This window comes from Gallus gallus, chromosome 26 (genome assembly GCF_016699485.2).
Source record: "Gallus gallus isolate bGalGal1 chromosome 26, bGalGal1.mat.broiler.GRCg7b, whole genome shotgun sequence".
NCBI classification, from domain to species: Eukaryota; Metazoa; Chordata; class Aves; order Galliformes; family Phasianidae; genus Gallus; species Gallus gallus.
In genome coordinates, this window is record NC_052557.1 from 3136244 (window position 1) to 3161287 (window position 25044).

Below are 25044 nucleotides of genomic sequence, written 5' to 3' on the forward strand. Positions count from 1 at the left end.
GCTCCTCCTGGCCCCTCCATGCACTGCCTGTGCTCAGTGCAGGGCTGGGGCTGACGGTGCCCTCCCTGCCCCCCCTACCACACTGCTCTGCTGCATTCCACCTCCTCACTTCTGATTCACGCCATTAAAACCAAGATTGGTGCTGACTCGGAGCACCTTTGGTTAATAACTGCTATTTTAACGTGAGCCCGTGGAGAGCTCAGCACAAGGCCCTGTTTTGTGTCCTAGATTTCCAGCAGGCAAGGTCAGCATTCGCCATCTCGATGGCTTTCTCTGCAGAGCACACACAGGGATTTGTTCCCTCTCCCTCCCTCCGGTTGTTGGTGCTTTTCTCAGTGGTTCTGAAGGCCAAACCCTGAGTGCTGACTTTGCACTGCACCCACTGCTCTGCTTTCCATGTTCTCAGGCAAGCTTCTTCCATCTTCCTGCCATTGTCCTGCTATGGCTGTGCTCCTTCTGTAGGATCTGTAAGACATTGGCAGCAGGCGCTGCAGGAGCAGAACAAGGAGTCCTCACCCACTCCAAGTGGGTTTATCACAGCTGTCTCATTTCAGTACAGCTCATAGCAGCACCCAAACTCCGAGGACTGGAGTGCAGTGAATGCTTCCCTTTTGTTCTCATTATCTCTGCCTTAAACTTCTCTCAAGGCAATCGCATTATCCTGCATAACGTCGCCTTTAATTTCACTTCCCCTTCATCACCCTGTGACCAGCTGCGCAGTGCCCATTGCTCTCACATTGCCCAGCAAACAGCCCAGGGATGGGGCAGGGACCCCAGCAACCCAGGGGGAATGGATGCTCGTGCCCAGACGGTGATTCATCCTCAGTAGGGGCACTTTATCCTGAATTACGGCCTTAACAGAGCGATTTCAGCAGAGGATGTGCTGCTTTCCTCCTGCAGCTCCTCTATGTGTGTCCACCCACTGCCTTGCCGTGTCCGTAGGTGCAGTTGCATCAGTTGTCCGATGCCCTCGGCTCTGCCCTTGCCTTCCCCTGTCATCCTCAGCACACAGGAAGCAGCTTTGGCCTTCCTAGAGGAGGAGCCAATCCATGGCCATCTTTCTCCCTTTTTGCCATTTTTGCCTTGATCTCATCAGCATTAAAAGGACGACAGCACAGCATCGATTCACAGCAGTGCCATCCCCAGCTGTCCTGCAGCCACAATGACGACATTAAGGGCATGAATAGGTGAAGCTTTATGAGGGTTTCAAGATCAGAACAATGCAAATTCCTCCAAAACCTGGAGCTGAGGGAGACCTGCAGGCTCAACTTCACACCCAGAAGTCCTGGCCCAGTCCTGGCTCTGGACTTTACACAGACAGAGTCTGCCAGCAAAGAAAGGGAGAGTTCCAAACTGCCTTCTCTTTGTAATTAGGCTAATGAAACAATCAAATCTTAAGAAAAGTACTATGATCTAATGATGCCCTAAAGCTGATTATTCCTGATACCAAACTAAACTTGACCACACAGACCTCTATCGTGCATCGCTTTAGATGACACTGTGCATCAACAGAGGGCACTCAGCAAAGTTGGTTCTGTCCTCCCTAAAAATTCCACAGGATAGGAAAGATCCGAAGAATGATGAATGTTTCCTGTACTCGTGTGCTGCACTTCTTAAGAAGGCGACAGACAGAGGTTCTGGAAGTCAAAACAGAGGCAACGATTGGTTCAAAATAGTCTAAAGCACTGCTGATGGAGATTAATTAGATTAATTAGTGCCATTTTTCTCTGGGGTTTTGTGCCACATAAGGATGCTGGAGAGCAGCACCCCGACCTGCTCAGCTGGGACCGTCCCTCTGCTCGCAGCGCGCCCTGCCCAGCCCTGCAGCCCTTCGGCATCATGAGAAGCAAACGGGGCATTTTTAATCCCCCGAAGTCACCCGCCTGATGAAGGCTAATCGCATTTGCATTCCCCCCAGCGCTGTTTCAGTCCCACGCCGGCTGCTGGAGGGCAGCGGAGCAGCCCGGCACCTGGCCGTGCAGCCGGGCAGCGCGCTCCATCCCTCTCCCCGCACCAGGTACCACCGCCGCGATGCACGGCGACGTGCGCACACATGCACACCCACAAGCTGCTTATTCTCGTGTCAATTGACTCCCTGTAAGTGCTGCCTAGCTACCGGCACGGCGGAGCCATCTCCTCTCCTCCCGCAGCCTCTGCCTGCTGCCACCAGCAGCCCTAATCCCCCCAGAGCTGCGGAGCGGAGCGGCAGCGCCGGGGTCCGACTGGCTTTGTTCCTGCTGACTTGGGTAAGCGAAATCTTATTTCCTTCATAACCGTTCCCTTGGCGGATCCGTGCAGCGCAGCAGGCGGTGTGCTGCCTGACCTGGCTGTGGGTTTTTTTTTGAATGAATGGTGGCTCGGAATGGGAGGGAGGATCCCGGAGGACCTACGAGCTGTCGGTCCGATGCCCCGCAGCACCCGCGTGTGATCCCGAGCAGTTCATGGAAAGCTGCCGCCTGGCATTTTCACTTCAGAACTCCCGTAGGAACCCGAAACGTTCGCATTGAGAGACGTGATCTTGCAAGTGCTTCGTCGAGGAGCGCCGACTTACCGCACTGCTTTTGAATCCGTGGGGCGGTTTGGTGTGGGTTTGCCTTTAATGGCGAGCTGTGTTGTCACTTTCTCAGCCTTTTGTCCCCAAACGCACAGGCCTGGCAGCCAATTCGTTCACACGCAGACTGCTTGCTTCGGTGTGTCTTGAAAAACAAATCCTTTGACTTTGTGCTCTCCTCCCTTTTACACATATATATACGCATATTTGGCTTTAAACTTCTTTCTCATTCCAAAGGCAGAATCATGAGAGATCCATATATCTTCCCCCTCCACATGTAACTTTGTCACAAGACTATTAATCATGCCTACAACCGTTTCGCTAGTGCAGTATATCCATTCAGAAGCCCCATGTTTGTCTGCAGAAGGATTTGTTACCGTGAGATATGGAGCTGAACAGATTTCTACAGGAAATATTTAAGCAAGGTCATAATAACACTCATTACATTCCAGGCAGCAATGTGTCATTGCTGGATCAGACAGAGCACGGCAGCAGTTGTGTTTATTGACTGAGTCTGTGGAAGAGCCCAAAGGTTGGCAGTAATGTTGGAACCACTGCTTTCGGCATGCACTCATCAGACCAGAGTCCTGCACGCGGCTTAGATGTTTATGCTGGGGGAAAGGAAACAAATGAAAGCGTTGTTATGTCCTTTTTCATCTCAGGGGGTCCTTTTGTACATTAGTTGATGAGCGTTTCCATTTCGTTGTGTGATCTTAACACATTGCTGTTCATGCATTGTTAAAGGTAGGTGGGAAGGTGGGCAAAGCCAGACCCGTCCGTGGGTCGGGAGCTGAAAGCGGCGCACGTTGCGGTGTGTGCAGGGTGTGCTCCGTCCCATCCCCTCTGCACACCACACTGCTGGTGGACATCCTCCTGCAGGGCAGGGGCTGTGCTGGAGGGAGGGGCATGGATGGGTCCGATGCACAGCAGGAGGGCAGGAAGTCCCCAAGCACAAAGGCTGCCGGCCCAACTTTTGCTGTGATGTTTTGCATTCCTGCAGAAAGCAAAGCTCCAGCTGAGCCAGTAGGTCCATGGAACCCCATTTACCCACACGCTGAGAAGAGTCAGGGTGTTGGAATAAACACAGAAATAAACCACAGATGTATCCAATGTCCTGAATCAGTGCAACAGGTGCCTTAACCAGACTGAGAGAGATGGGAGAAGACAAAATCACGGAGCCCACACCGGGAAAATCCCAGGTCCCAAAGTGCAGAAGCACAGCTGGGCTGCACAAAGCCCCGTGCAAACGGGTCCTGTGAGCAGCAGAGGTAGCAGTATTGAAAAGAAGGTGATCTGGTGCGAGGAAGGGGGAAGGTGGGCGAGTGTTTATCGCCCGAGTACGCATGCAGCTTTACATCTTGGGCAATTCAAACACTGGATTATTTTGCTCTCAAAATAGCACCACTTACTTACTCCCCTTTCTCTCAGCAAGGCAGCGAGGCAGGAAATGACTTGTTCGCAGTGATAGAGAAAAACTGAGAAAGCAGGAAATCAAATACACGTGTATGGAGTCAGAGCGATTCATCCAGCCCTCCCTGCAGACAGCAGCACAGCCAAATGCTGCGTGCGTGGAGCGACAGAAGGAGAAACTATAAGACCAACAGATGATTCACGGGAGACTGAAGAAAACACGCCGCTGCCTTCCTTCTAGAAGGAAAACCCGTTCTAAATCAGAAACCCCTTCCGTCTGCAGCCGGACATCTCTGCTCAGAGTTCCCTTCGTGTGAAGTTCTGGTTCTGCAGAGATGGAGTGGGAGGGATGGATGGGTGACTGCAAAGTGGGAACTCCACTGTTGAGGCTCAGAGGAGGTTTCTGCCGATGGGTCACCATCTTTATGGAGAACTTTGGGACTTTGCTGATTCCAGACGTGGTGTTAACGGCTGTTTTTTGGTAGATATTTGTAGTTCTGAGAGTTACACACGCCTCAGAATGCAGAAAGTAAATAAAGGTCAATTGCACAGCGGCCTATGGTGATTTCATAGACCAGAGCCTTCAGCTGTTTGCAATTGAGTCAATTCAGTTTCCCATAACGTTAAATTAACCTCTAAAAAATGGTGTCAAGGATCTCAAAATCCCAAAGGCACACTAATTAAGGAGGTCAATGAGGTTCAGGAGGAATTCAGCACCTCAGCTGACTGGCACAGAACATCTTTCAGCTCTCTCCACTGCAATGCTTTCCCCTTCCCGAGCACTTTGGCCCCGAGGGCACCTGCAGCCCAGAGCAGCTCTTCCTGCTTCCTTCCTCGCCCTGTGGGAGGGCAATGCCCGTGGCTGCTTTCAGCCCATGTCTTTCATATCCCCATCACGCCATAAGCCAAGTGTTTTGATCACTTTTCCCATCCCATGGCTTCTTTTTCACCTTCCAGCGTACTCCCAGCTCTGTAATGTTAGACCTGATCTTATTAAGAGTACTCAGACACTTGTATAACGTTTCACCCCCCCCAGGTCCCCTATAAGCTCTCCTAATTCTCCCACCACTCCGGTGAGCTCACACAGCATCTCCTCTGTGTGACAGCAGTGCTTAGAGAAGGGAGCTGGGATACAGCCAAGGGCAGACAGCCCGCAGTGCTTCCAGACAGAGCACACCTCCTGTGACATCCCATAGCCAAACCCCAGTGACGGGTGCCCAGCCACCACCCAGCACGGTGGGGTTTTGACTGCACACAGCTGTGTTTTCCTCCATCTCTGCCCACTGTGTCACCATCAGCCTGGGATTAGTCAGGCCAGTGAAAGCCCGGCTGTGTTTCCTTTTACCTTCACCCTCCTCCTCAGGGCTGGGGATGCTCTCACCCCATACCCGGCTCTCCTCTCACTGCTGGCACCAGTCACGGAGTGCAGTGGGGAGCGGGTAGCAGGAAGGTCATGACTCAATTAACAACAATTAGATGACAGCAGTGTAAACTGCCCACAGCAGATCGACAGAATGTTTCCTATCAATTCCCTTTCCTGCAGTCACAAGCTCTTTCAACTGTTTCTCAAGTAATAAATTAGATCAGCTCTGATCCTTCTGAGTTGCTTGTTGCACCTAACTTTTTAACCCATTAAGCCACAGGTGCCTTAGCTAAAATTACCAGCCATACTCATTAGCAGGGTTTTTAGCACAATAGGAACATTTGTGATGGGCGACGTGCACCAGAGGAGGGCACTGACTGGGCAGCACTGCAGTATGCAATGCCCAGCTGACCCGGGGTTGCATCAGCAGCTGGAGGTGGACGTAGCAGCCAGGGCACAGCACCAACAGCTGTTAAGTAGCAAAAGCAACAGCTGTTAAGTAGCAAAAGCAGCACCAAAAGGTGTTGAAAAGTCTGAACCCAGGTGAGCGCTGTGCACGGCACCCTGAGCCAGTCCTGCTTGCCATGCCAGCCCCCACCGCAGCCCTCAGCTCTCTGCCCCTCTCCCCCGCAGCGTTCCCTGCTTCCACTCTGGAGGAGATGGGCCGCAAGGAAGAGGATGACAGCAGCTCCTGGAAGAAACAGACGAGCAATATCAGAAAGACGTTCATTTTCATGGAGGCACTGGGATCGTAAGTACCCCCCTGCGCTGCCCTCCAGTCACAGCCTGGCTGAGGCTTTGCTCTTTCCCTTGTGAACGCACCGATCTGCTGCTGCTGCAAGGTCAAGCAAGGTCAAGGGATGGCTCTGAGAGGTTTAATAACGCCGTGTATTTATCTCATAAACCCTGAGTCACTTGAAGGATGAAACGAGAGCGTGGCTGCTCGAGTTGTACGGTATTTCCCTGGGAGTTAACAGCTTAATTTGCCTATTGGCGTGAATGAGACGAGAAAGCGTTTCCAAGGTGGTGGAGGAGGAATTGAATTACCTCCAGCAGGAAATTCTGCCATGTCCAGATCTTCCATGACTGTAGAACCCACAGCAAGGCTTCCAAACACAGCTGCGCCAGAGCTTAGCTGGGCTTTAAGTCACTGTGTTCCTGCTCAGCCTCAGAAATCAGTGACGTTACCCAACAGCTTTCCCCAAAGGAAGAAGGCAAAAAGAAAGGCTCGGTTTCTCCTCGCCAACTTGTTGATTCATAATTTTTTAATAAGGGGCATAATTATTATCAACTGTTTGGGACAGATATATAGAACAGATGCCCCAGCATCTGATTTGTAGGTTGTTCATTTCCTACTACTACATTAATGGGATAATTTAGTATTAGAGTTTAGGATTTTTTCCACACGCGCTGCTTCAGCTGGCCAAGGAAAGCAAACGGAGATCTGGGATTTAAAATCACTTGGAAATTTCCCATCATCTCCATGGGAAATCCTCAGCCATCAGATTAGGGACCTCTGTGCTGCCCATTCCTTGAGAGCCCTCAGGAGTGTGGAAAGCATTTCCATGAAACAGCCTTCAGGGCTCAAAGGGATGAAAGGGGAAGATATGAAACAAGGAGAAGGTCCCAGCACCAATGCACCACCAAACCCATCTGTGCAGTGCCCGGTGTTCTTTGTTTAGGAGATTATAGGGGCTACATGTTTTCTGCCCTTGTTTGATAGGTTTGCTACCGTAGCATCCCACCAGCACACTTCCACCATGCTCACCTTCCTCTCTCTACCCACCACTGCCTTGCAGGGTTGCAGGCTCAGCAGCTCGTCCCATTTAACCACCATGAATTAATCTGCTGCTCATTTGATGAGGATTATTGGGGACTGACCTGGCAAAGCATGCACTGTCACTGTCCCAAGACACGTGTTCTGCTGCCTAAGAAAAACCTCTAACAGGATTGCAGGCTTAGGACATGTTGCAGATGCCCACCCCTGGCCACACCAAGCTGAACCCTTATCAGGATCGTACCAAGCACTGCAGGCAGTCCTGAAGGGCATCACTTAATTTCATTGCAGGGAAATTCTTTGTCCACTCCCTCAATATAGCTCCATGATAAACTATGCAAACATAACCTTTTCTCTACAGAGAATATTGTGGGTTTTTTTTTTTTCTGGTACAAAATCTTGCATTGTATTTCCTCACTCTGGAGCTGCTGGAAATGTACCTTCAGCTTTCCAACCAACATCCACTTGGTGTTAAGCCACTCCCAGGTTGTTCTTTCCTGCTTGTTCCTATCTGTCAGTCTCCCCCCATTCACACTTCTCTTTGCAGAGGTGCATTTTCAGAAGTTTTCTTGGTGAAACAAAGAAGCACTGGGAAGCTCTTTGCTCTGAAGTGCATCAAGAAGTCCCCGCTCACAAGGGACAGCAGCTTGGAGAACGAGATAGCAGTGCTGAAAAAGTGAGTTCATACAGACATACATACGTTGTAATGTAAAGAACCAACACCCTTTCCCAAGATGTGGCTCCAGTGTGAAACAAATGCAAAGAAATATTTCTAATAAATGTGTAAAGTAGTATGCTAATGGAGTTACATCTTTCACTCTCTGCTGGGTTTGTAGCCCCAGCACAGCCCCAGGTGTGGGAATGCAGCAGGTTGTGCAGGCACAGAACAGCCTGGTGAACTGTCACTCGTGTTGAAAGCAATGTGACTGTTGGGTCTGCAGCTGGAAGAGCCACTTGGTCCTTGTCAGGTTCGTTTCTGACCCAGGTTTGTCTTTGCAGAATAAAGCACGAAAACATCGTGACTTTGGAAGATATCTATGAGAGCACAACCCACTTCTACCTGGTGATGCAGCTGTAAGTATAGCAGAGCTACAGTGCAGCACAGCTTAGCACAGCCACACCAGAAGTCAAAGCTTTGCTAGGAACGCTTCCTGATGCTCCAAAATTGGACTCAGGAGAGCCTGCTGGCTGCTGAGCTGCTGCCTGAGAACAGCTCTGCTGCAGGAGGAGCTGTGAAAGGACTGAAAGTTCATGGCTTGCGTGGAGGAGAGTGCACGGCCGTCTGCCTGATTTTCCACCTTTTTCTGCAACAGGGTGTCGGGAGGAGAGCTGTTCGACAGGATCTTGGAACGGGGGGTCTACACTGAGAAAGATGCGAGCGTGGTGATCCACCAGGTCCTGACAGCAGTGAAGTACCTCCACGAAAACGGGATCGTCCACCGCGACCTGAAGGTGCAGTGTGTCCCTCAGCAGCACACCTCCCGAGCTCCATCCCGTAGCCCTCTTCATTTTTCCACCATGAATTTCAACCTCTGGCTCTCTGTATTCACAGCCTGAGAACCTTCTTTACCTCACTCCCGAAGAGAACTCCAAAATCATGATCACAGACTTTGGCTTGTCCAAGATGGAGCAGAACGGCATCATGTCCACCGCCTGCGGGACACCGGGATACGTCGGTGAGCTGAGAGCTGGCTGCTATGGTGGGCTGCTATGGTGGGCTGCCAGGAAAAGGGCTGTGCCCTTACAGCATGAAAGGGAAAAATACACAGCCACCTTAACAACAACACACCAGTCACACAGGCACTGCAGGACCCCACAGAGACCCCATTGCTGATGGGCTCAGAGACCACAAAATCCCAGTGTTTAAAAGCTCAAGGAAAGGGTAATTCTGAGAGCAATGCGTTTTGCTGTTAGCCATGCAGTTGTTGAAAATTTACAACAAATAATTTAACACCGTGGGATTTTGTTTCATGTCAGAGCCTCTGGGTGCAGACAGAAGTCCTCAGTGGGTCTTTCTATTCAACAGCATGAAGTGGATACAAAAGGCAGACAGCAATCCAGCGGGTACACAGGGCTTACTGGCTCCTGTGCTGACCTCTCAGAAGTCGACTGCACAAGGAACTTCTCCCCTTCTCAGAACTTACCACTGCTTGCAATTTGCATTTCTTTCTGCTTTTCTGCAGCCCCTGAAGTCCTCGCCCAGAAACCGTACAGCAAAGCCGTGGACTGCTGGTCCATCGGAGTCATCACCTACATCCTGTGAGTAGCAGCAGGCAGCAGCCCTCCCCTTCTCCACGTTTCCCAGCTCGTGCACTGCCTCCTGCACCCCTGCAGCATGGAAGCGTGAGCGGAGGCGGTGCCGGCCCTCTCCTTCCTCGTGACAGCACCACAGTGTACTCCTCCTTCACACAGATCCTCCAGACCATAGAAATGAAAGGGGTGGTGGGAATCAAGAACTGGAGCGGAGATGAAAGGAATCGCATTTTCTCTATTATGTGCCTCATCCTGTGCTTTGTTTTTCTCCAGTTGCCTCTAACTATCATTCAGTCTTCCTCTGTATGTTTTGTTTCATTTCCTCCCACACCATGCAGCTCTGTTCCAGCTGTTGCTTTGTCCTTCTGCTGCACAGTTTTTAACTCTTCTCTGCAGCTTTCCCCATGCGCTTAGGGACAGATGGATCCGTGCAGCAGCCTCCTGTTACTCACTCCCTCGTGTTGCACACACGTGCCCAGCCCTAACAGGCCATACCAAGCTCATGTGGATGCACAGCTGAAGGACTCATGCCCCTCTGCTCTGTTCCAGGCTGTGTGGGTACCCACCTTTCTATGAAGAGACCGAGTCCAAGCTGTTTGAAAAGATCAAGGAAGGCTACTACGAGTTTGAGTCTCCCTTTTGGGACGACATCTCTGATTCAGGTAGAGCCCAGCATCACATCACTTTCACTTGGGGGCAGGTGAACAGACATGGGGACAGCTCACAGCAGCTGCCAGCACTGCAGAGCAGGGCAGCAATGCCAAAGTGTGATGTTTATCTACAAGTATTTGCCCTCTGCTATTTGGGTCGCATCGTGGAATGGGGAGAAAATAACCTTTCCTCCCTGCTTCTCGTCCCTTTCCAAATAGCCAAGGATTTCATCAGACACCTACTGGAGAAGAACCCGGACACGAGGTTTTCCTGTGAAGAAGCCCTGAGGCACCCATGGTGAGAGGTGTCCCCAACCCCTGGCGGTGCCATTGGCCACCTCCGTAAAACAAAGAAAACGATGAATAATTAAAGATGCAATTGGCGTAATATTTGTCTCCATCAACAGAGGCAAAGAAGAAATCCCATTCTGGGCTTTTCCGAGCTTTGAAGTGTGTGTTTGTGTTACATTTTGTTGCTGTTTTTCCTTTGGGTTTAATTATTGCTGATTGAATGTACAAAGCAGTTAGTTGCCTCCAGAATGTGGAATGACTTACAAATGCCATCTGCCTACGAGCCCATTTTCTTCTCTCCCCATCTGCAGGATTAATGGAAATACAGCCCTTCACCGTGACATATACCCATCTGTCAGCACTCAGATTCAGAAAAACTTTGCAAAGAGCAAATGGAGGGTAAGTTGTTTGCCACTGGGAGCCCAGAGCCATTTCAATAGCAAACGCTAGTTGCTGCCATCTAGCAACAAGCAAGGTTCCATCATGGATAAGCACCCAAAATCCTCCAAAAGTTGTCTGAAAATTGTATGCAGCTAATCTTTATGGTATGCTTGGACCAGTGTTCCCTACTGCAGTGCATGCTGGTCAGTTAATCGTGGACATTGCACTACAGTGCCATCACAGTGCCCTTGCCAACAAAACAAGGGCTGGGGAAAGGATTGCTGTCTTTGTGCTGGATGAACAAAATCAGCACACCGTCAGCAGATCTTTTTGTGAGCTTAATCCAGCTTCTCCTCCTTTCAGCCCTGGTACTTCAATCTATATCAAAAGAGCTTTTGTAGGAATTTAGATGGAGAGAGGAATATCGTAGGAACCACTTGAATTAAGAGTGTTTTAAATACACTGAAAATTCAGCTTGAGTCTCCGTTTCACTCTGCGGGGTAATTTACAGCTGTTCCCCGATTTCCTTATCTAGAAAGAGTTGTAATCTTCAAAAGCATCAGCAGTTTGTAGGCTGTGGTATCCACCGTGTTTATGCCAGGAATGAGCACTTTCTGCACATTGTGCAAACATTCCAGCAGCACCAAGCAGCTCACCATTACCACCCTGCTGCTGCTGCTTCACATGGATGACGTCCATCCATCTGTCCTACAGCCCGGCACCGTTGAGTGCTCACTGTGGGGTTTTTCTCTTCCTCCCCAGCAAGCCTTCAATGCCGCAGCCGTGGTGCACCACATGAGGAAGCTGCACATGAATGGCCACGCTGCGGCTGGCAGCACCCACCCGATTATACAAGGCTCCGAGGCACCCAGACCCAGCACACCCGACACCACGCAGCCAGCAATGCCCAGCAAGGACGAGGACATGTCACTGCCCCAGGTGCCCTGTCCAGCCCCTCCTGCTCCGTTGGAGGAAGGCACAGGAATGAGAGAGGGCAAGCTGCAAAGCCCCCCAGTGAATGGATCGCCAGACAACCAGAGCCCACCGGCCAGATCGTGTGGCTGCAGCCCAGTGTGCACAGGGCACGAGAGAGCCAAGGCATCCTTCTGCTCTGAGACAGTGCTCCTTAAAAAGCCTGCAAAATCCCAGTAGGTATCCACATCATCAGCCGTAACTTCTGACAAAGCTTATGGGACTAACCCTGCCTGGAAGTTGCTGCCTAGCACATAAATTGCCAGCTCCAGGTAGAGCAGAGAGGAGGGAGGAAAACGACAGAAGCAAACATTGCACCAGTACCCAGCCAAGCATTTTTTTGTGCTTGTATGAGCAGCAGGTGAGGCACAGTGCCCAGGCTACGCAGCAAGGCTTGCAGTGAGCTGAGGCGGTGGGGGATTGGTTTGCCATTGCCATCAGTGCATTTGCTTTCCAGAAACTGAGATGATCTATGGTTAGAGCTGCTGATGCCAATTACTCAGCAGCTGCTGGCTGAGCGGACCCTGCCTTTGCTGCAGTGTTGACTTGCGCTCCAGCTCTACTTTGCTTTCAGCAGCTGACACTCTTTCTATTAAAAACACAACTTTAATTCACCTGCAGAACAATCATAAATACTGCTGTTTATTTTATTTTTTTTCCCATCTTTCTCTTCCAATTCTCTCATTTCCATCCAGCCATTTCAAATCAGAAGTTCTCGTTCCAATGAAGACGGGTAAGCACTCATCTCACTGTGGCACTGGGCAAACTGGAGTTTGTTTGATCATGTGATGAGGAAGGCGGCCAGCGGGATCTCCCATTGCCAGCGGTAAGTGCACACCATCCCAACGCCAGCTGCTTGCAATTAAACCCATTACAGCATGAAAATGGAAAAGGCACAACTAGCAAAGTGACTGTACAGAAACAAATTGATTTTGCAGGTATTTTGTAACAGAAAAAGTCCTAATTAAGCCATCTCTCGAGGAAGAAGTCATCCTTTTACTTTCATATGGGCCAGCCCACTAGCTCTAAAATCAATTGGTTTCAAAGGCAATTATTGCCTGAACAGCCCATTCCTGGCCCAGACTTGATCCAGCTGGGTCAGTTCCAGTTGCTGTGTTAGCAGAGAGCACGGCATGGAGATGTTGGTTTTGTAGGTGAGCAAGAAATACCGGAGAAGTAAGAAAATGAAAGTTTCCTCCTGTTTGGTCATAGCTCAGATTAATTCCGAAGCTAACATTTGAGACATGTTGTGTATAAGCAGTAGGAAATACTGCTATTAGATTCTGGCTGAGAAGGTGTTCCAAAAAGGGGAGCATGTGCCAGCATAAATCTCCCTGGAAACTACATCAAGTGAGTTGCATCTTATCATCTTTTATGACCTTCTCTACTGATGAGATCACACGGACAGAACTGTAATGTACAAAGGATCAATAGATGAGACAAATGCAAGTAAGATCTACTACAGACTCCAAAGAGGTCAATCCCAGTGATCAGCCATGTATCAGCCCTTTATAAATGCAGCATACAGAAGGATCTAAGTTGCTCCTAACCCCCATGCTGCTGCCGCCTATTAACAGAGCACATTGTGAAGGCAGCAGCCTAGCAAAACAAAGTTCAATTCCCAATTGAAATTCTCACTCTTGCAGAAACAGAAGGGCTGTTTTACTCTTTTCTGCACTTCAAAGCCAGACATCAACAGTGCAAGCAAGAAGAAAGGATGTTGTGTCCCACCAGGGGCTGACAGGCAGCAGCGTCACGGAGAGCAGCGACGCAGTGATGAGCAGCACAGTAATGCTGGGAATCCATCAGCGCAGTGACCTCGGCGTGCTTCTGGATCATTACTGCTTGGAGAAGGCACTTTAGCAAGGGAAAGTCTGAGGCTGCTGCTAGCATACTCAGTGTATATTATCCATACAACATTGCTCAATGCTGTAAGCTTTTGTTTTCTGTATACTGTTAAGTTGTCCGATGCATAACAAGTGCACTGCACAGCATAAATCCTATAAACCAAAGCCATGCAGAGTTTTATTCAGTGGCAGCTCCGTTATTTTTACGACCTGCATCCTTCCCATTCCTTGGATTTTGGTTCCTCCCAGGCTTCAGCTCTCTGCAGCTCGGTGACAAGCAGCTGCCCAGGCTGCGTGGTTCTCACTTCAGCTACAAAAGGAGACAACCTGCTAGCAACCTCCATATGTCTGATAATAACCACAGCGAGGTCTGAATTCCCTGCTTCCAAGTCTGTAATTGCACAATAAATACTTGCTTAATAAAGCTGAGTTTTGTTTTGTAAAGTGCCTCTTGGTTATTCGTAGAAATGTGATGTGGAAATGGTCTATTAAGTCCCTTCTGAAGCATCCCCCGTGCAGCTGCAGAACTGCTCCCTCTGATATTTTTCTGGCAAAGTGTTACACAGTAAATAAGAAGATTGTGGCAGAAAGTCAAAGAAGACATTCAACTTCACACATCTTGAGTATGAGATTGCATTTGTCCTAGTTGTAGAAATAGAGGTTTGCTATGTAGATACGATGGAGATAAAATTCTCTATTTCTGCCATCAGATCTGTGTCTGTCCTTCTTCTCCATGCTCAGGCAGCTTCAAGTGGTCCAACTAGCACAAACCTGCCCAGGGGTTGCACCTTTGGCTCGGTGCAGCTCCTTTCCAAAAGGACAGAAATTTCATTTGCTAAATATACAGGCGTTAGGAAGGTGAGAAATCCTACCAGAAAATGGGAATCAACACAGCAGTTGGTGCCTGCAGCAGGAAGGCACGGCCTCACTCAGGAGCAGCTCTCATAGTAGGTGACTCGCTTATGGATGGCATCCCGGATCCTGCCCACCTGCTCCTGAAGGCCTGACAGCCTGGCTGACTTGGCCACCAGAGCTCTGTTGCTTTCCTGAATTTCTGTCTCCAAAGCTGCAGAGAGAGGACAGGGAAGGTTTTGTGAGATCATAACTGGAGGAAGGCATTGTGTGCAGTCTGCCTTCCTGGGCTGAGCCCCTCCTCCCTCCTGCACCCCTATTCTTCCCCCCAGAAAACCCCAACCCCTCTGGCACCCAGAAACCCCAGTGCACCTGCCCATCACCCCGAGCTCAGAGGCTTACTTTCCATCCGGAGCATCATGTTCCACGTTTCCTCAAAGAGAGCTTTTGCCTCCAGGTCTATGCTCTGCACACGGCTGCCCTGTGCTCCCAGCGCAGGGCTCTGCCCCTGCCTGCTCTTCAGCTCCGCATACATATCCTTCACTTGTTGGAAAGCCTGGGGAAAAGTAAATTAGGCAGCACGTGTAGGATCGAGCAAATAAACTGGTGAAGATTTACCAATGTTGAACCCATTTTAAATACTAAAGAGATACTGTGCAAGACCTCTGCAATTACATTAATATGCAGATGCACAATGTGCTCACAAAGATGCTGACTGGCATCTGCTCTGCCTCAGGTGGGACAGAGAGCAGAAACAGGTCTTCAACAAAAGGCATTAAGATTGAGAAAGCTGAAGGGAGCATGGTGCAAGGCCACAATACCTGCTGAACCCCGTTGGCTTCCTCACTTGCTGCTGCTGCTGTCTGCTGCGCATCACCAGCCCGCAGCCGGTTCTGCCCTGCTGTCTGCTGCAGCCCAGGCAGCCCCTCCGCCAGCACAGCCAGTTGGGCTGCCACCGAGCCCACGTTCTTCTCAGCTGGACCAAGCACTGCCTCGATCTACAAGCAGAATGCTCCATGTTAAGAAGGAAATAGCAACCAAAAACTTTCTTCTGTGCACTGAGGGCCCACAGTTTTCCTTCAGGCAGCAGGCCTGGAGCACAGAGAAGCAGACAAATGAGACCCAAAAGGGAATAGGGATTTTTTACACAAAATATGCCATTTCTCCACTTTGCTGGTACAGGGCTGTACCACACTGTGAAGCAGCAAAGCAGCAGCGAGCAGTGCTGTTATTTGGGAAGTCACTGAACACCACTTACTTCCTCTATGCGCTCCTGAATGAACCGAAGGGAAGAACCTGAGCCCCTGATAGCCCCCTGGGCCTCCAGCAGCACCGTGTTTGCCTGTCTCAGATTCCCAACAACCTCTTCCACATTGCCTTCCACAGCATTTGCCCGGTTCCTGAAGAAACACAAGAAACAGCCAGGGTGCATGTGGAGAATTGCGTGGACTGGGTGTCAGGATTACAGGGGCAAAATAAGCAAGCTGGAGAAGCAAGACAATACTGTAATGGAGAAGGCTGTGATCACCCCACACACATCCACACACAGTATAGTATAGCCATAGAGCAGATTTCCATTCAAGAGAAGTGTTACTTCCACTTCATATCCCCAAACAGAGAAAATGAACTGAGAAGGGGAGAGATCTAGAAACATCTGCTTTGCAAGGGTGCAGGAAGAAGAATTAAAGGGAAATTAAAGGGAACCAATTTCATTGAATACTATCTGCTTTTCATTGGGACTGTTCAGAGTGGGGGACAGAGCTTCCCATAGTGTCATGGTTTTTCATCGGTATTCCACATCATAACAGAAGCCAGACTGCTTTGTCTCATCAATTCCAGCAGGCTAAGCAGGTGTCAGACACTATAAAGGAGTTTACATACTTATCCCACTCACCTTCTCACTGGGATATTGCTGAAAGTCAACACATGACAAAGCAGATGCTCCAAATTTGCAAGGGCACTGTGTAATTGCTTTTGAAGGGGCCATAGGATAATCCTCCCAACTTTCACCCAGAAAACAAATAGCCCATTTAATCCCCTTGTGCTCTCCTGTGTGATTAGAATGTGGGTCACCAATATCAATAACAGAGCAACCCCATCATCTCCCCTTACATGGTCTCGAGAAATAGAGAAAGTTCTCTGTTACTTTTGGTATAGATTTTCTTGCTCTAGGATCCATAATAAAATCTATTCTTGGCAGCCAGATCCTTATTTGAATCAAAGTATCAGAGAAGCCTCTGTAGAGACTGCAAATGCATCCTTTTAGCCACCATGCATACATAGAAGCACAGTGAGATTTCACCCCAGCTGAGCATCAGCACATTCACTCTGGCTCAGTGACCCTCAGCTGCCAAAAGCCTTCAGCCAAGCTGACCTGGCCTGTTCTGCCTCCTGCTGCAGCTGCTTGGCCTTTGCAATGTCCTCAGCCGTCTGGGCAAGTATGTCCTCTGGGCACTGCAGCTTGGTAGCCAAATTTTGAATCTCGTTCATTTTTCTCAGGACTGCAGCAGCATCCGTGGGGAGACGTAGAGACAGAACAAACTCACTGATTTCCTGGATTGTTGCAGGGTCTGTGTCTTTGTCTGCATGCAAACAGAGGAACAACATCAGACACAGAAGAGAGGTGAAAGGCAGGAGGGTGGAGGCAGATGTCCAGCGTGCTCTCACACACCATCTCTTCCTTTCAGACAGCTGCCAGGATCTACTCTGGTTCAATCCACCAGCTCAAGTCCCTATCCTTAAAGGCAAGCTCAGCATGAACGTGATCTGCCCCATCCTGATGGAAACGGAGCACCAAATGGAAAGCACAGAGGGACCAAGGCACAATTGTGCCCTACGTTCCTGCAGAGCACAGGCAGGGCTTGCAACACTGACTAGATAAGGTTGTGTTTCAACACAAGTCCTTTTTATTGCACAAAGAAGTTAATAAATCTGGGGAATCAGAATCAGGCAGAGCCCAAGGGATATTAGCCCAGTGATTAGCTCACAAATATCTTCCCTCATCATTAACACCAGGCAGCACCAAGTGACCTGATTTTCTTATTCAGCTAATGCTCATGAGGCTTATTATGTTATTACAATCTGTCTGTGAACAATAAGTCATCCCACTGGTTTATAGGACAATGAGGAATTCTCTCATGATTAGCAGTCTGTCCCAGAGAGATGTCCATTTCTCTCCTGTCCATAAGGTCGCTGGTTAACTCTTCTACACTGTGGTCAGTGCTGACTGCAAACCTTTGGGGAGCATCTGTCATGGGCATGGTTTGCCCTCAGGCCTGAGAACAGTGAGAGACTCCCAGAGCAGTCTGGATAAACCAGGTAGCTGAGAGCCTAGCTGGGGTGAGCTGCTCAGTGACTCCTTTGTGCACTATTCTCAAACATAATATCACTGTGAAAACTGTGTTTTCCATGCACAAGCCAACCGGCACACACACACTGTGAGCTTGCACATTGCTACCTGACAAGAAGTTCCGAACTTGCTGGATGAACTGCTGGGCACGCCGGACATCTCCTTCGATCTGGGTTCTTGTTATGCTCATCTGTTCTATGAGCCGTAAGGCATTGCTTTGAATCTGATTAGCAGACGCCTCCGTCGTTTTAATCTGCAAAAACCAAAATCCTGATGGAGTCATTCCTACTTGACCTGGAATCCCAACAGCCCTCCCTAAACCCTGAGTGAATTGAGCAGGTCACTTTGAAATTACACTATTTCCATTTCTAACATGCCATCGTTTTCAAGGAGCACAAATGTTAAAGACTAAGGGCTGGATTTGCAAAGAAAGCTCCCAAAAGAGGCAGTACCATTTAGCTTTTGGAAACCCATTTGAAATGGATTTTGAATGACTTTGAAATCTCACTTAATCTGCACAAGCCCTTGGAGACTGTAGAAAAGAGGTGCAGCAGCACGAACACAGGCACTGAGGGCTGCATCAAACATTAGGGCAGCTCTGCAGATTCTGAGGTGTTTCCACATCCCTCACCCTTTTGTCATGAGGAGGCCAAGCTTCAGCTTGCTAGTGACATTCCCACACCTACTGGCACTGCTGGAAATACATCAAGAGGAGCTCTTTGTGCCCTGTGCCAGGAAGAGGCAGAGACACTGTGCAGAGGACTGAAGCTCAGACCAAGCCCCACATTGGGTGCTTTGTGGTGGGCTGCCCCTCCATGCCCACCCCTTGGACCCACCAGCACTCACCAGCTGTGCTGTCTCCCGCAGCCGTGCACTCAGGCTGTCCAGCTCCCCTGCAGCTTTCCCGGCCACGCGCAGGGCCCCACCAGCTAATGGCCTGGCACCACGGCAGCTGAGGCCATCCCCACAGGCCATGCCACCATCCTGTGGGCACAGCGAGCCCTCACACTGAGCTGGGGTGCATGTCTCCGCTCGGAAACCACCACAGATCTGGAAACAGAGAGAGAAGCAGAGTGGTGAGGCTCACACACGGCTATGAGGCCTTACCAAGTCAAGATGGAGTCTCACAGGGACCTCCATTTTGACAGGGGGCGCCATTTTGGCTGAGGCCACCATTTTGTCAAGGGCCGCCATTTTGTCAAGGGCCGCCATTCTGACAGGGGCCGCCATTCTGCCCGGCTCTCCCCAAGAGGCTGAGGAACACTGTGTGCTGTGCAGCAGGAGTTCCTCTTGGGGGCACGCTCAGAGGTAGCCCAAGCAATAGCAGTGGCTGGAGCACATCTGCTTGGCTGCTAGCAGCACGTTGGCACATGGAGCAACTACTTCATTGACCCTCAGAACAGCAGCTCTTCCCCCGTAGGGAAACCCTGCTCAACCTCTGTAAATTGCTTTTAGACAGTGGGATGAGGAGCTCTGAGCAGTGTGTTTGGTTGCCTGGCACATTCTCATGTTGCCACCCATCAGAGAGGGCACTGCTGCAGGGCACGGGCAGTTGCACAGCCAGTGCAAGCACCAGCCCCACTGAATGCTCGGGAACATGATGGTGCCCTGCAAAGCAAAGGGGAGGCTGGTGGTCTCCACAGCAACCGTGCATTAGGAGGCACTGAAATGGATCTCCATGGCAATAACAAAGCAGTGAAGGAGAAAGAAAAGAAACCTCATCCAGAAATTAAGTGGGTCTGTGAGACAGGAGAACTGACACGTGAGAGAGTCCTAGGAGGAAAGATGTGCATGGCTGGGAGGAGGTGGAGGGAGCATTTGGGTGTCTGCTATCCGCAGCAAGGGACGCTCCGATGGTTCTGCTCCGATGTCCACAAGCAGCACCTTGCCATTCAGGGCAAGTCTCTCCGAACAAAGTCTTTACAGAATCATTGAAATTGGAAAAGACCACACAGATCCTCCAGTCTAACCATCAACCCATCATCCCCGTGCCCACTTCATCGTGCCACACCGGGCAATTTGAGCAAAGATGTGCAACCACAGGGTAAGACCTCTGCCCCTCGACCTATAAAAGGCCCACTGACAACTATACAAGCACAGAGAATCCCTTTCTATTTTCACCTTATTCACGGTAGGAGTCAGATTGGGAGACGAGGCCATCTGGGCCCGGAGGGCCAGCAGCTTGCTGCTCTGCGTGGCGGCTGCTGCCTCCAGCCCTGCTGCGTCCCTGCGGCTCTCCCTGGACGTGGCCAGCAGTGTGGCAGCAGCAGCAGCAAGGCTGCTGGCGTTGGTGGATGTCTGGTGAGCAGATCGGATGGTCCCAAAGGCTCCTGCAGGAATAAAGGCGGTGAATGACACAAATGCCTCAGTGAGTCATAAATGCAGCAGAGCTACCGAAAGGAAGGCATTGACTATACCCTGTGAGTGGATGTGTGCATGGAGAGGAGGGGGACACAGTTAGAGTGATTAGTCATGAAGGCACAAATAAAAAGCTTCTTTTATTTCCAAATGCCTTTCAGCCATTCCTGTACACTGAGCTGCAGAGCTTTGCTGAAGGACTGACCTCATGTTTAGGACTCTGAGACTGAAACAAAACTAAAGCAAAAGCCATGCCTATGCTGATGCTGGGCTGTGCTGCAGCTCTCCCAGAACCCTTCACACCACCAGAGCAGAGCCCCATGCTCTGCAGCATGGCATGGAGGAGGCAGCAGAAGATGGCACTTGCAGAGCATTAGCTGCTGCAGGGATTTAATGGCAGCCTACCACCAGCAGCATCACAGGGCGTAATTAGCTCTGCTGAGCACCTGACAGCTAGCTGCTGGTTCTCCTCCACCCTTCCATCCCTCCCATCTGCACACAGCCATTACTCGTGCAGCCGCCCCCGGCTCAATGAGACCTCCTCCCTGGGCTCAGCCCTGTCCCCTGCTGAGCTGTGGTGTTGGGGTGCTTTGGCACACAGTGCTGCACTGGCAGGGAGGGACATGGGAGTCCTATCTGCATACTGAGCTGCCCAGCCCTAACAACCACAGGAAACAGCCCCAGATTGGTCAGAGATGAGTCAGGGCAAAAAGCATCTCTCACACAGGAGGGAGAGAGGATGTTTGCTGTTCCTAAGCTGACAGATTGAAAACTTCTCCACCTCCTCCACCCGGCCACTGGGAAACCACCAGGTACATGGTCCCACTGAGGTTAGTTGTCAGCCTCAAATGAAGAGATCTTAGAGTGGCAGTGCTATACCAGACAGATCTGTGCTGCGGCTGGTTTCATACTGGGTCTTCTTGCTCTGATACTGAGCACTGATGGTAAGCAGGCTGCTGTTGAGAGCTTCAAGCTCTTTTGATAGAGAGGCAGACACATCCAGAAACTGAAAGTTGGGATTAATGCCTTGCATTTGCTCCCTGAAAAAAAAGAAAAAGCAGAAAACGTGAATTTCAGCAGAGAGAAATCTGCATGTAGGCAGAGAGCAGGACCCTCTCAGCCTGGAATACTACAGGTGTGCCAGGTAGAACTGCAGGGCAGTTTAATATTTCCAGTTACAGAAGCAAAGCAGTGTATCCCTCACCTGATGGCAGTGAGCGCACTGCCCAGCTGGGCCAGGCCCTGCTCGGCGGCGGATGAGTGACCAAGGATGCCCTGTGCCTGCTGCACGCTGCCCTGTGCCCGTGAGAGCCGAAGACCCAGGTGGGAGCCCCCGGGCAGCCCTATGCTGGAGTTGCTCAGGCTGGCCTGCTGCAGGCGCAACCGCAGCCGCTGGATGTCACCATCGTAGGTGTGGAAGCAGGGGTGGCACGGCTCACAGCTGGGGTAGGTGCTGCAGTGGTCCCGTTGGCACTGGTCACAGCGGGGGCCGGTGACACCTGGGCGGCAGAGGCAGTGGCCTGTGGATTTGTCACACCCCACGTCCTCGGTGCCCTGGAAGTCACAGTTGCACTCTGGGGGATGGAAAGGGGAGAGGAAAGACATGAAGCCCATTGAAAGGGGAAAATAACAACAAATCAGATCCTGCTAGCTGGATGGCAATGCAATGTGCAGTGGGACCCATCCTGGTAGCCCCACAGTGCCGGGGACAGAGGTGAAATAGCGTGGAGAATGCTGATGTCAGAACATGGGGCAAGTGCTGTTTTTCCAGAATAGTGGTGATTTCACAGTGCTAAGAAAACACCGTGCCAAAAGTGAACGTGATGCTCCCTACCTGTGCAGCCTACCCTGACGTCTCCAAAGTGCCTATCTGGGCAGACCTGCTGCTGCGCAGCAGAGCACGTCCGTCCCGTGAAGCCTTCTCTGCACTGGCACTGTCCTGTGAACTGAAAAAGGAGAAGGACATCAGGCAGGAGACTCAGCACTGAGTATGCTCCTGGGAAAGCCCTCCCCGGTGAGTGCTGAGCCGCTCCCCAACCTTTCTGTCACCTGTCAGCTTCATCTCCCACCTGGGGGCAGGAAAACCACAAAAGGAGTTCCCAGCATGGGAGAGAGGCGAAGCAGAGCAGAGGAAAAGCAGCACCTGAAGTAAAAGCAGCTGATTATACTCCACAGTGCTTTTTAACAGATGCAGGGGCACAGCAGGGAGCACAGCTCCCCAGTGCTGTGGAGGCGAGATGGAAATAAGGCGTTTTGTCACCAGCCTGCTGTCACTCTTCTCTACACAGCCCATGTCCCTGGATGTGGCTGCAGCGATGCCAACAGCAAAGCCGTGGGGCCAGGCCTGCAAACAGCCTCAACTCATGAGCACTGCAAAGCTTTAGGTTTTGTTTCCAAGACAAAGGAATCGCCCACAGGCAACCAGTTTTTGAGCTCAGGTCTCCTCCCTGTGCTGTTTGGAACCTATCTTTGGCTCTTAGCTTTTGTTACGGCGTTTTTACATTTAGCTATAATTTTCCCAGTTGTCTATTAAGGCTGCAGTGACACACATGCTTTCCATTGACAAATGAGGATAATTAACTTGCCGTGCCTGTGTGAAGATCTCTTATTAGGATTTCCTTGCTAAATAAACATCAAGCCTTTTAGAGCGGCTTAATCTTGCCTCCGCAATTACCACCTCCTTTCATTTTCCTGAGCAGCCTGTCACTGTGCTTCTAGGAAATGGGAAGAGGAAAACAAGAGCAGATTGTGCTAGGAAGTGCACTGCCCATTTACAGAAGCTCCCAAAATTGGGATGGGTGCTTTCAGTGCTCTGAGCCGTCCCAGGCTGCCGTGCTGTCCAGCAGGACAGCTTCTGTTGGCAGCGAAAATCCCAGCTGCACTGAAAATGGCAGGGAAAACAATAATAGATATTGCTGAAATGAAAGGGAGCACCCTGGCATACAGACAGGTAGTGACCACCAAAGGATGCTCAGAGCAGTACCTGGTTGCAGTGGATGCTGTGGGAACCACTGGGGTTGCACTCGCAGGGCCGGCAGCCCCGGCCACTCGCCATGTCCCAGTGCCCAGCTGCACACTGGTCACAGTCGGTGCCCACCACGTTGGGCAGGCAGGAGCAGCTCCCCGTCTCATCATCGCAGGGCACATTCTGCCGTGTTCCCAGCACGTTGCAGGCGCATCCTGAAACAGGGGGAGGTTCTTTGGATTAAAATTGGGTGCTGAGCAGCAGCCTGGCTTCTCGCAAAGCTGGGAGGTTGCTGCCTGAGACGTGGTCTCACACTCCTCCCTTTGCAACAGAGCTTGGCACAAAGGTGCATCCCTGCTCTAGTACTGGGCTGCCTGCTCGAGCCTAGCAGCCAGACTCAGTAGCCCCAGAAACCTCTGTTCCCAGCACAGAAAGCGTCCACCCCAAGCTGCGGCTGCCCTCTGCTGCACACAGCCTGGCTTGCCTGCACCGCATCGCCTGCAGCACCCCCTGCAGCTGCCTGCATCAGTAACAGGACACAGCCCTATGCATGCCTTGAACTCTGTTCTCCCTATCCCTTTGGCCAAACACATCCCTGAGACAGGCCACAGCCTAAGCAAGGGGCTTTATAACATTTTGCAAAACGCAGCTACATCTTAGAAACCCCAAACCCAAGCTGGCTGGGAAGCATGGCCCTGAAGGCAAAGGTGCAGGGGCAGCAGGGGCTGTCTCACAGCATACTCACTGCGGCAGCCCAGGGGGTTGGCATGGGCCAGCTGGGCGAAGCCTGGCTTGCAGAGGTGGCATCGCTCTCCCTGCACGTTTTCCTTGCAGACACAGTGCCCCGACAGCGGGTCGCAGACGGAGCCTGGCACCGTGCCGTCCGGGTCACACTCACAGGCTGGAAAGGTACAAGAAGTGGCACTGCTGAGCTGCCTTCAGAGCAACCAAAGGGTATCAAAGGGGGGGATCACTGGGCACTCACGCTGGCAGGCTTCAGGATGGGTGAGATCCTGCCGCTGGTTGCGGAAATAGTTGGTTTTGCAGCGCTCGCAGTTGTTCCCCTCTGTGTTGTGCTGGCAGTCATCGCAGACACCCCCACTCACCCCACCACTGGAGTGGAAAACCTCCGGGTCGAAGTGGCAGGAGGCCGAGTGGCCGTTGCAGTTACACACTAAAAGAAAACCAAACAGCCCACCTGGTGCTGCAAGCGTGCAAGGCCCTCCAGCAGCATAGGATACGCTGTCACTAGAGGGTGCCCTAGTCCCCTGCATGGCACCTCTGCACCCAGTAACAGTCCCAATGTGGAGCAGAGGCATACTGGGCAAAGCAGAGGAGTGCGAGTGCACCCATGACATTGCCTGGCTGCAGCCTCAGTGAAGCAGAATGCTTTGGGAAGCCATTCTATAGAGACAGCTCACGCTCAGGAGGTGGAGGAAGAGGGGAAGGCTGTCACCGTACACTGGCACTCATGGGGGTCGTTGTCCTCCGCGGGGGCCCAGGGGCGGTCATTGTAGAGGGCAGCACAGTGGCCACAGTTGGGGCCAGCAGTGTTGTGCTGGCATTCACAGCGCCCGTGCACCTGCGGCAGAGAGCAGTTATCCTGTGTGAGCTCAGAGCTCAGCTCCTGCAGACACCAAGCTCCCAAACTCCTCACAAAGCCCCTCCACCTCCCTCCTCATGCAGGACATGGGGTAACAGTCTTCATTCTCGTGGCCACCATCCCACTGCTGTGGGCAAAATGGGCATTGCTCCCCCCGTTACATGCAGCATTGTCCCCGGGCTGTTCTCTACATCACGAGGCTCACCATGGCATGCGGGTCTCTCGAAGCAATACAGCGGTCGGCGTGGCCATTGCAGAAGCAGCTTCCCAGCACCTGCATTTCTGTCACTGCATAGAAGCTGCTGGGCGAGCGGTAGTTGTGGTGCATGATGTGTGGGAGCTGGGTGAAGTTGATCCTCAGGTTGGTGAACTGCCCCAGCTCTGTTGGGGACAGACACTGTGAGAGGACAGCAGCACCAAGG

At 51.2% G+C, this 25044-nt stretch overlaps 2 protein-coding genes across 5 annotated transcripts in view; one reads left to right on the forward strand and one right to left on the reverse strand.

Moving 5' to 3' along the window:
• The first annotated feature begins 2089 nt into the window (after positions 1-2089).
• On the forward strand, positions 2090-13939 carry CAMK1G (calcium/calmodulin-dependent protein kinase IG). Of its 3 annotated transcripts, XM_040652982.2 has the most exons (14): positions 2090-2246; positions 3980-5867; positions 5958-6075; positions 7649-7777; positions 8101-8175; positions 8415-8553; positions 8654-8777; positions 9285-9360; positions 9904-10016; positions 10224-10302; positions 10607-10694; positions 11439-11824; positions 12344-12474; positions 13295-13939. In XM_040652982.2, exons 3-13 carry the CDS (start codon positions 5984-5986, stop codon positions 12435-12437), a joined length of 1395 nt encoding a protein of 464 aa, XP_040508916.1. In that variant the 5' UTR covers positions 2090-2246; positions 3980-5867; positions 5958-5983; the 3' UTR covers positions 12438-12474; positions 13295-13939. The 3 variants fall into 3 exon arrangements, with proteins under 3 accessions (XP_040508916.1, XP_024999693.2, XP_004935038.2); XM_025143925.3 differs by lacking the exon at positions 3980-5867; XM_004934981.5 differs by lacking the exon at positions 3980-5867 and having other exon boundaries at positions 12344-13939.
• LAMB3 (laminin subunit beta 3) overlaps positions 12267-25044 on the reverse strand; it is a 31165-nt gene continuing 18387 nt past the window's right edge. For both annotated transcript variants that reach the window (XM_046904273.1, XM_425827.7), the window contains 16 exons: positions 24828-25003; positions 24481-24601; positions 24005-24193; positions 23765-23920; positions 23038-23234; positions 21889-22000; positions 21259-21628; positions 20934-21094; positions 19818-20026; positions 18543-18746; positions 17805-17949; positions 16722-16929; positions 15606-15747; positions 15169-15345; positions 14750-14903; positions 12267-14561 (listed from right to left, as the gene is read on the reverse strand). In XM_046904273.1, coding sequence (XP_046760229.1) covers positions 14425-14561; positions 14750-14903; positions 15169-15345; positions 15606-15747; positions 16722-16929; positions 17805-17949; positions 18543-18746; positions 19818-20026; positions 20934-21094; positions 21259-21628; positions 21889-22000; positions 23038-23234; positions 23765-23920; positions 24005-24193; positions 24481-24601; positions 24828-25003 — 2858 coding nt within the window. In that variant the 3' untranslated portion in view covers positions 12267-14424. The remainder of the gene's footprint in view (positions 14562-14749; positions 14904-15168; positions 15346-15605; positions 15748-16721; positions 16930-17804; positions 17950-18542; positions 18747-19817; positions 20027-20933; positions 21095-21258; positions 21629-21888; positions 22001-23037; positions 23235-23764; positions 23921-24004; positions 24194-24480; positions 24602-24827; positions 25004-25044) is intronic.

Excerpts from the sequence above, each read along its gene's own strand:
- CAMK1G (XM_040652982.2), top strand. The coding sequence starts at position 5,984 with ATGGGCCGCAAGGAAGAGGATGACAGCAGCTCCTGGAAGAAACAGACG. Across the intron at positions 8,554-8,653 it reads TCGTCCACCGCGACCTGAAG|CCTGAGAACCTTCTTTACCT; the intron begins GTGCAGTGTGTC and ends CTGTATTCACAG. Across the intron at positions 8,778-9,284 it reads CGGGACACCGGGATACGTCG|CCCCTGAAGTCCTCGCCCAG; the intron begins GTGAGCTGAGAG and ends GCTTTTCTGCAG.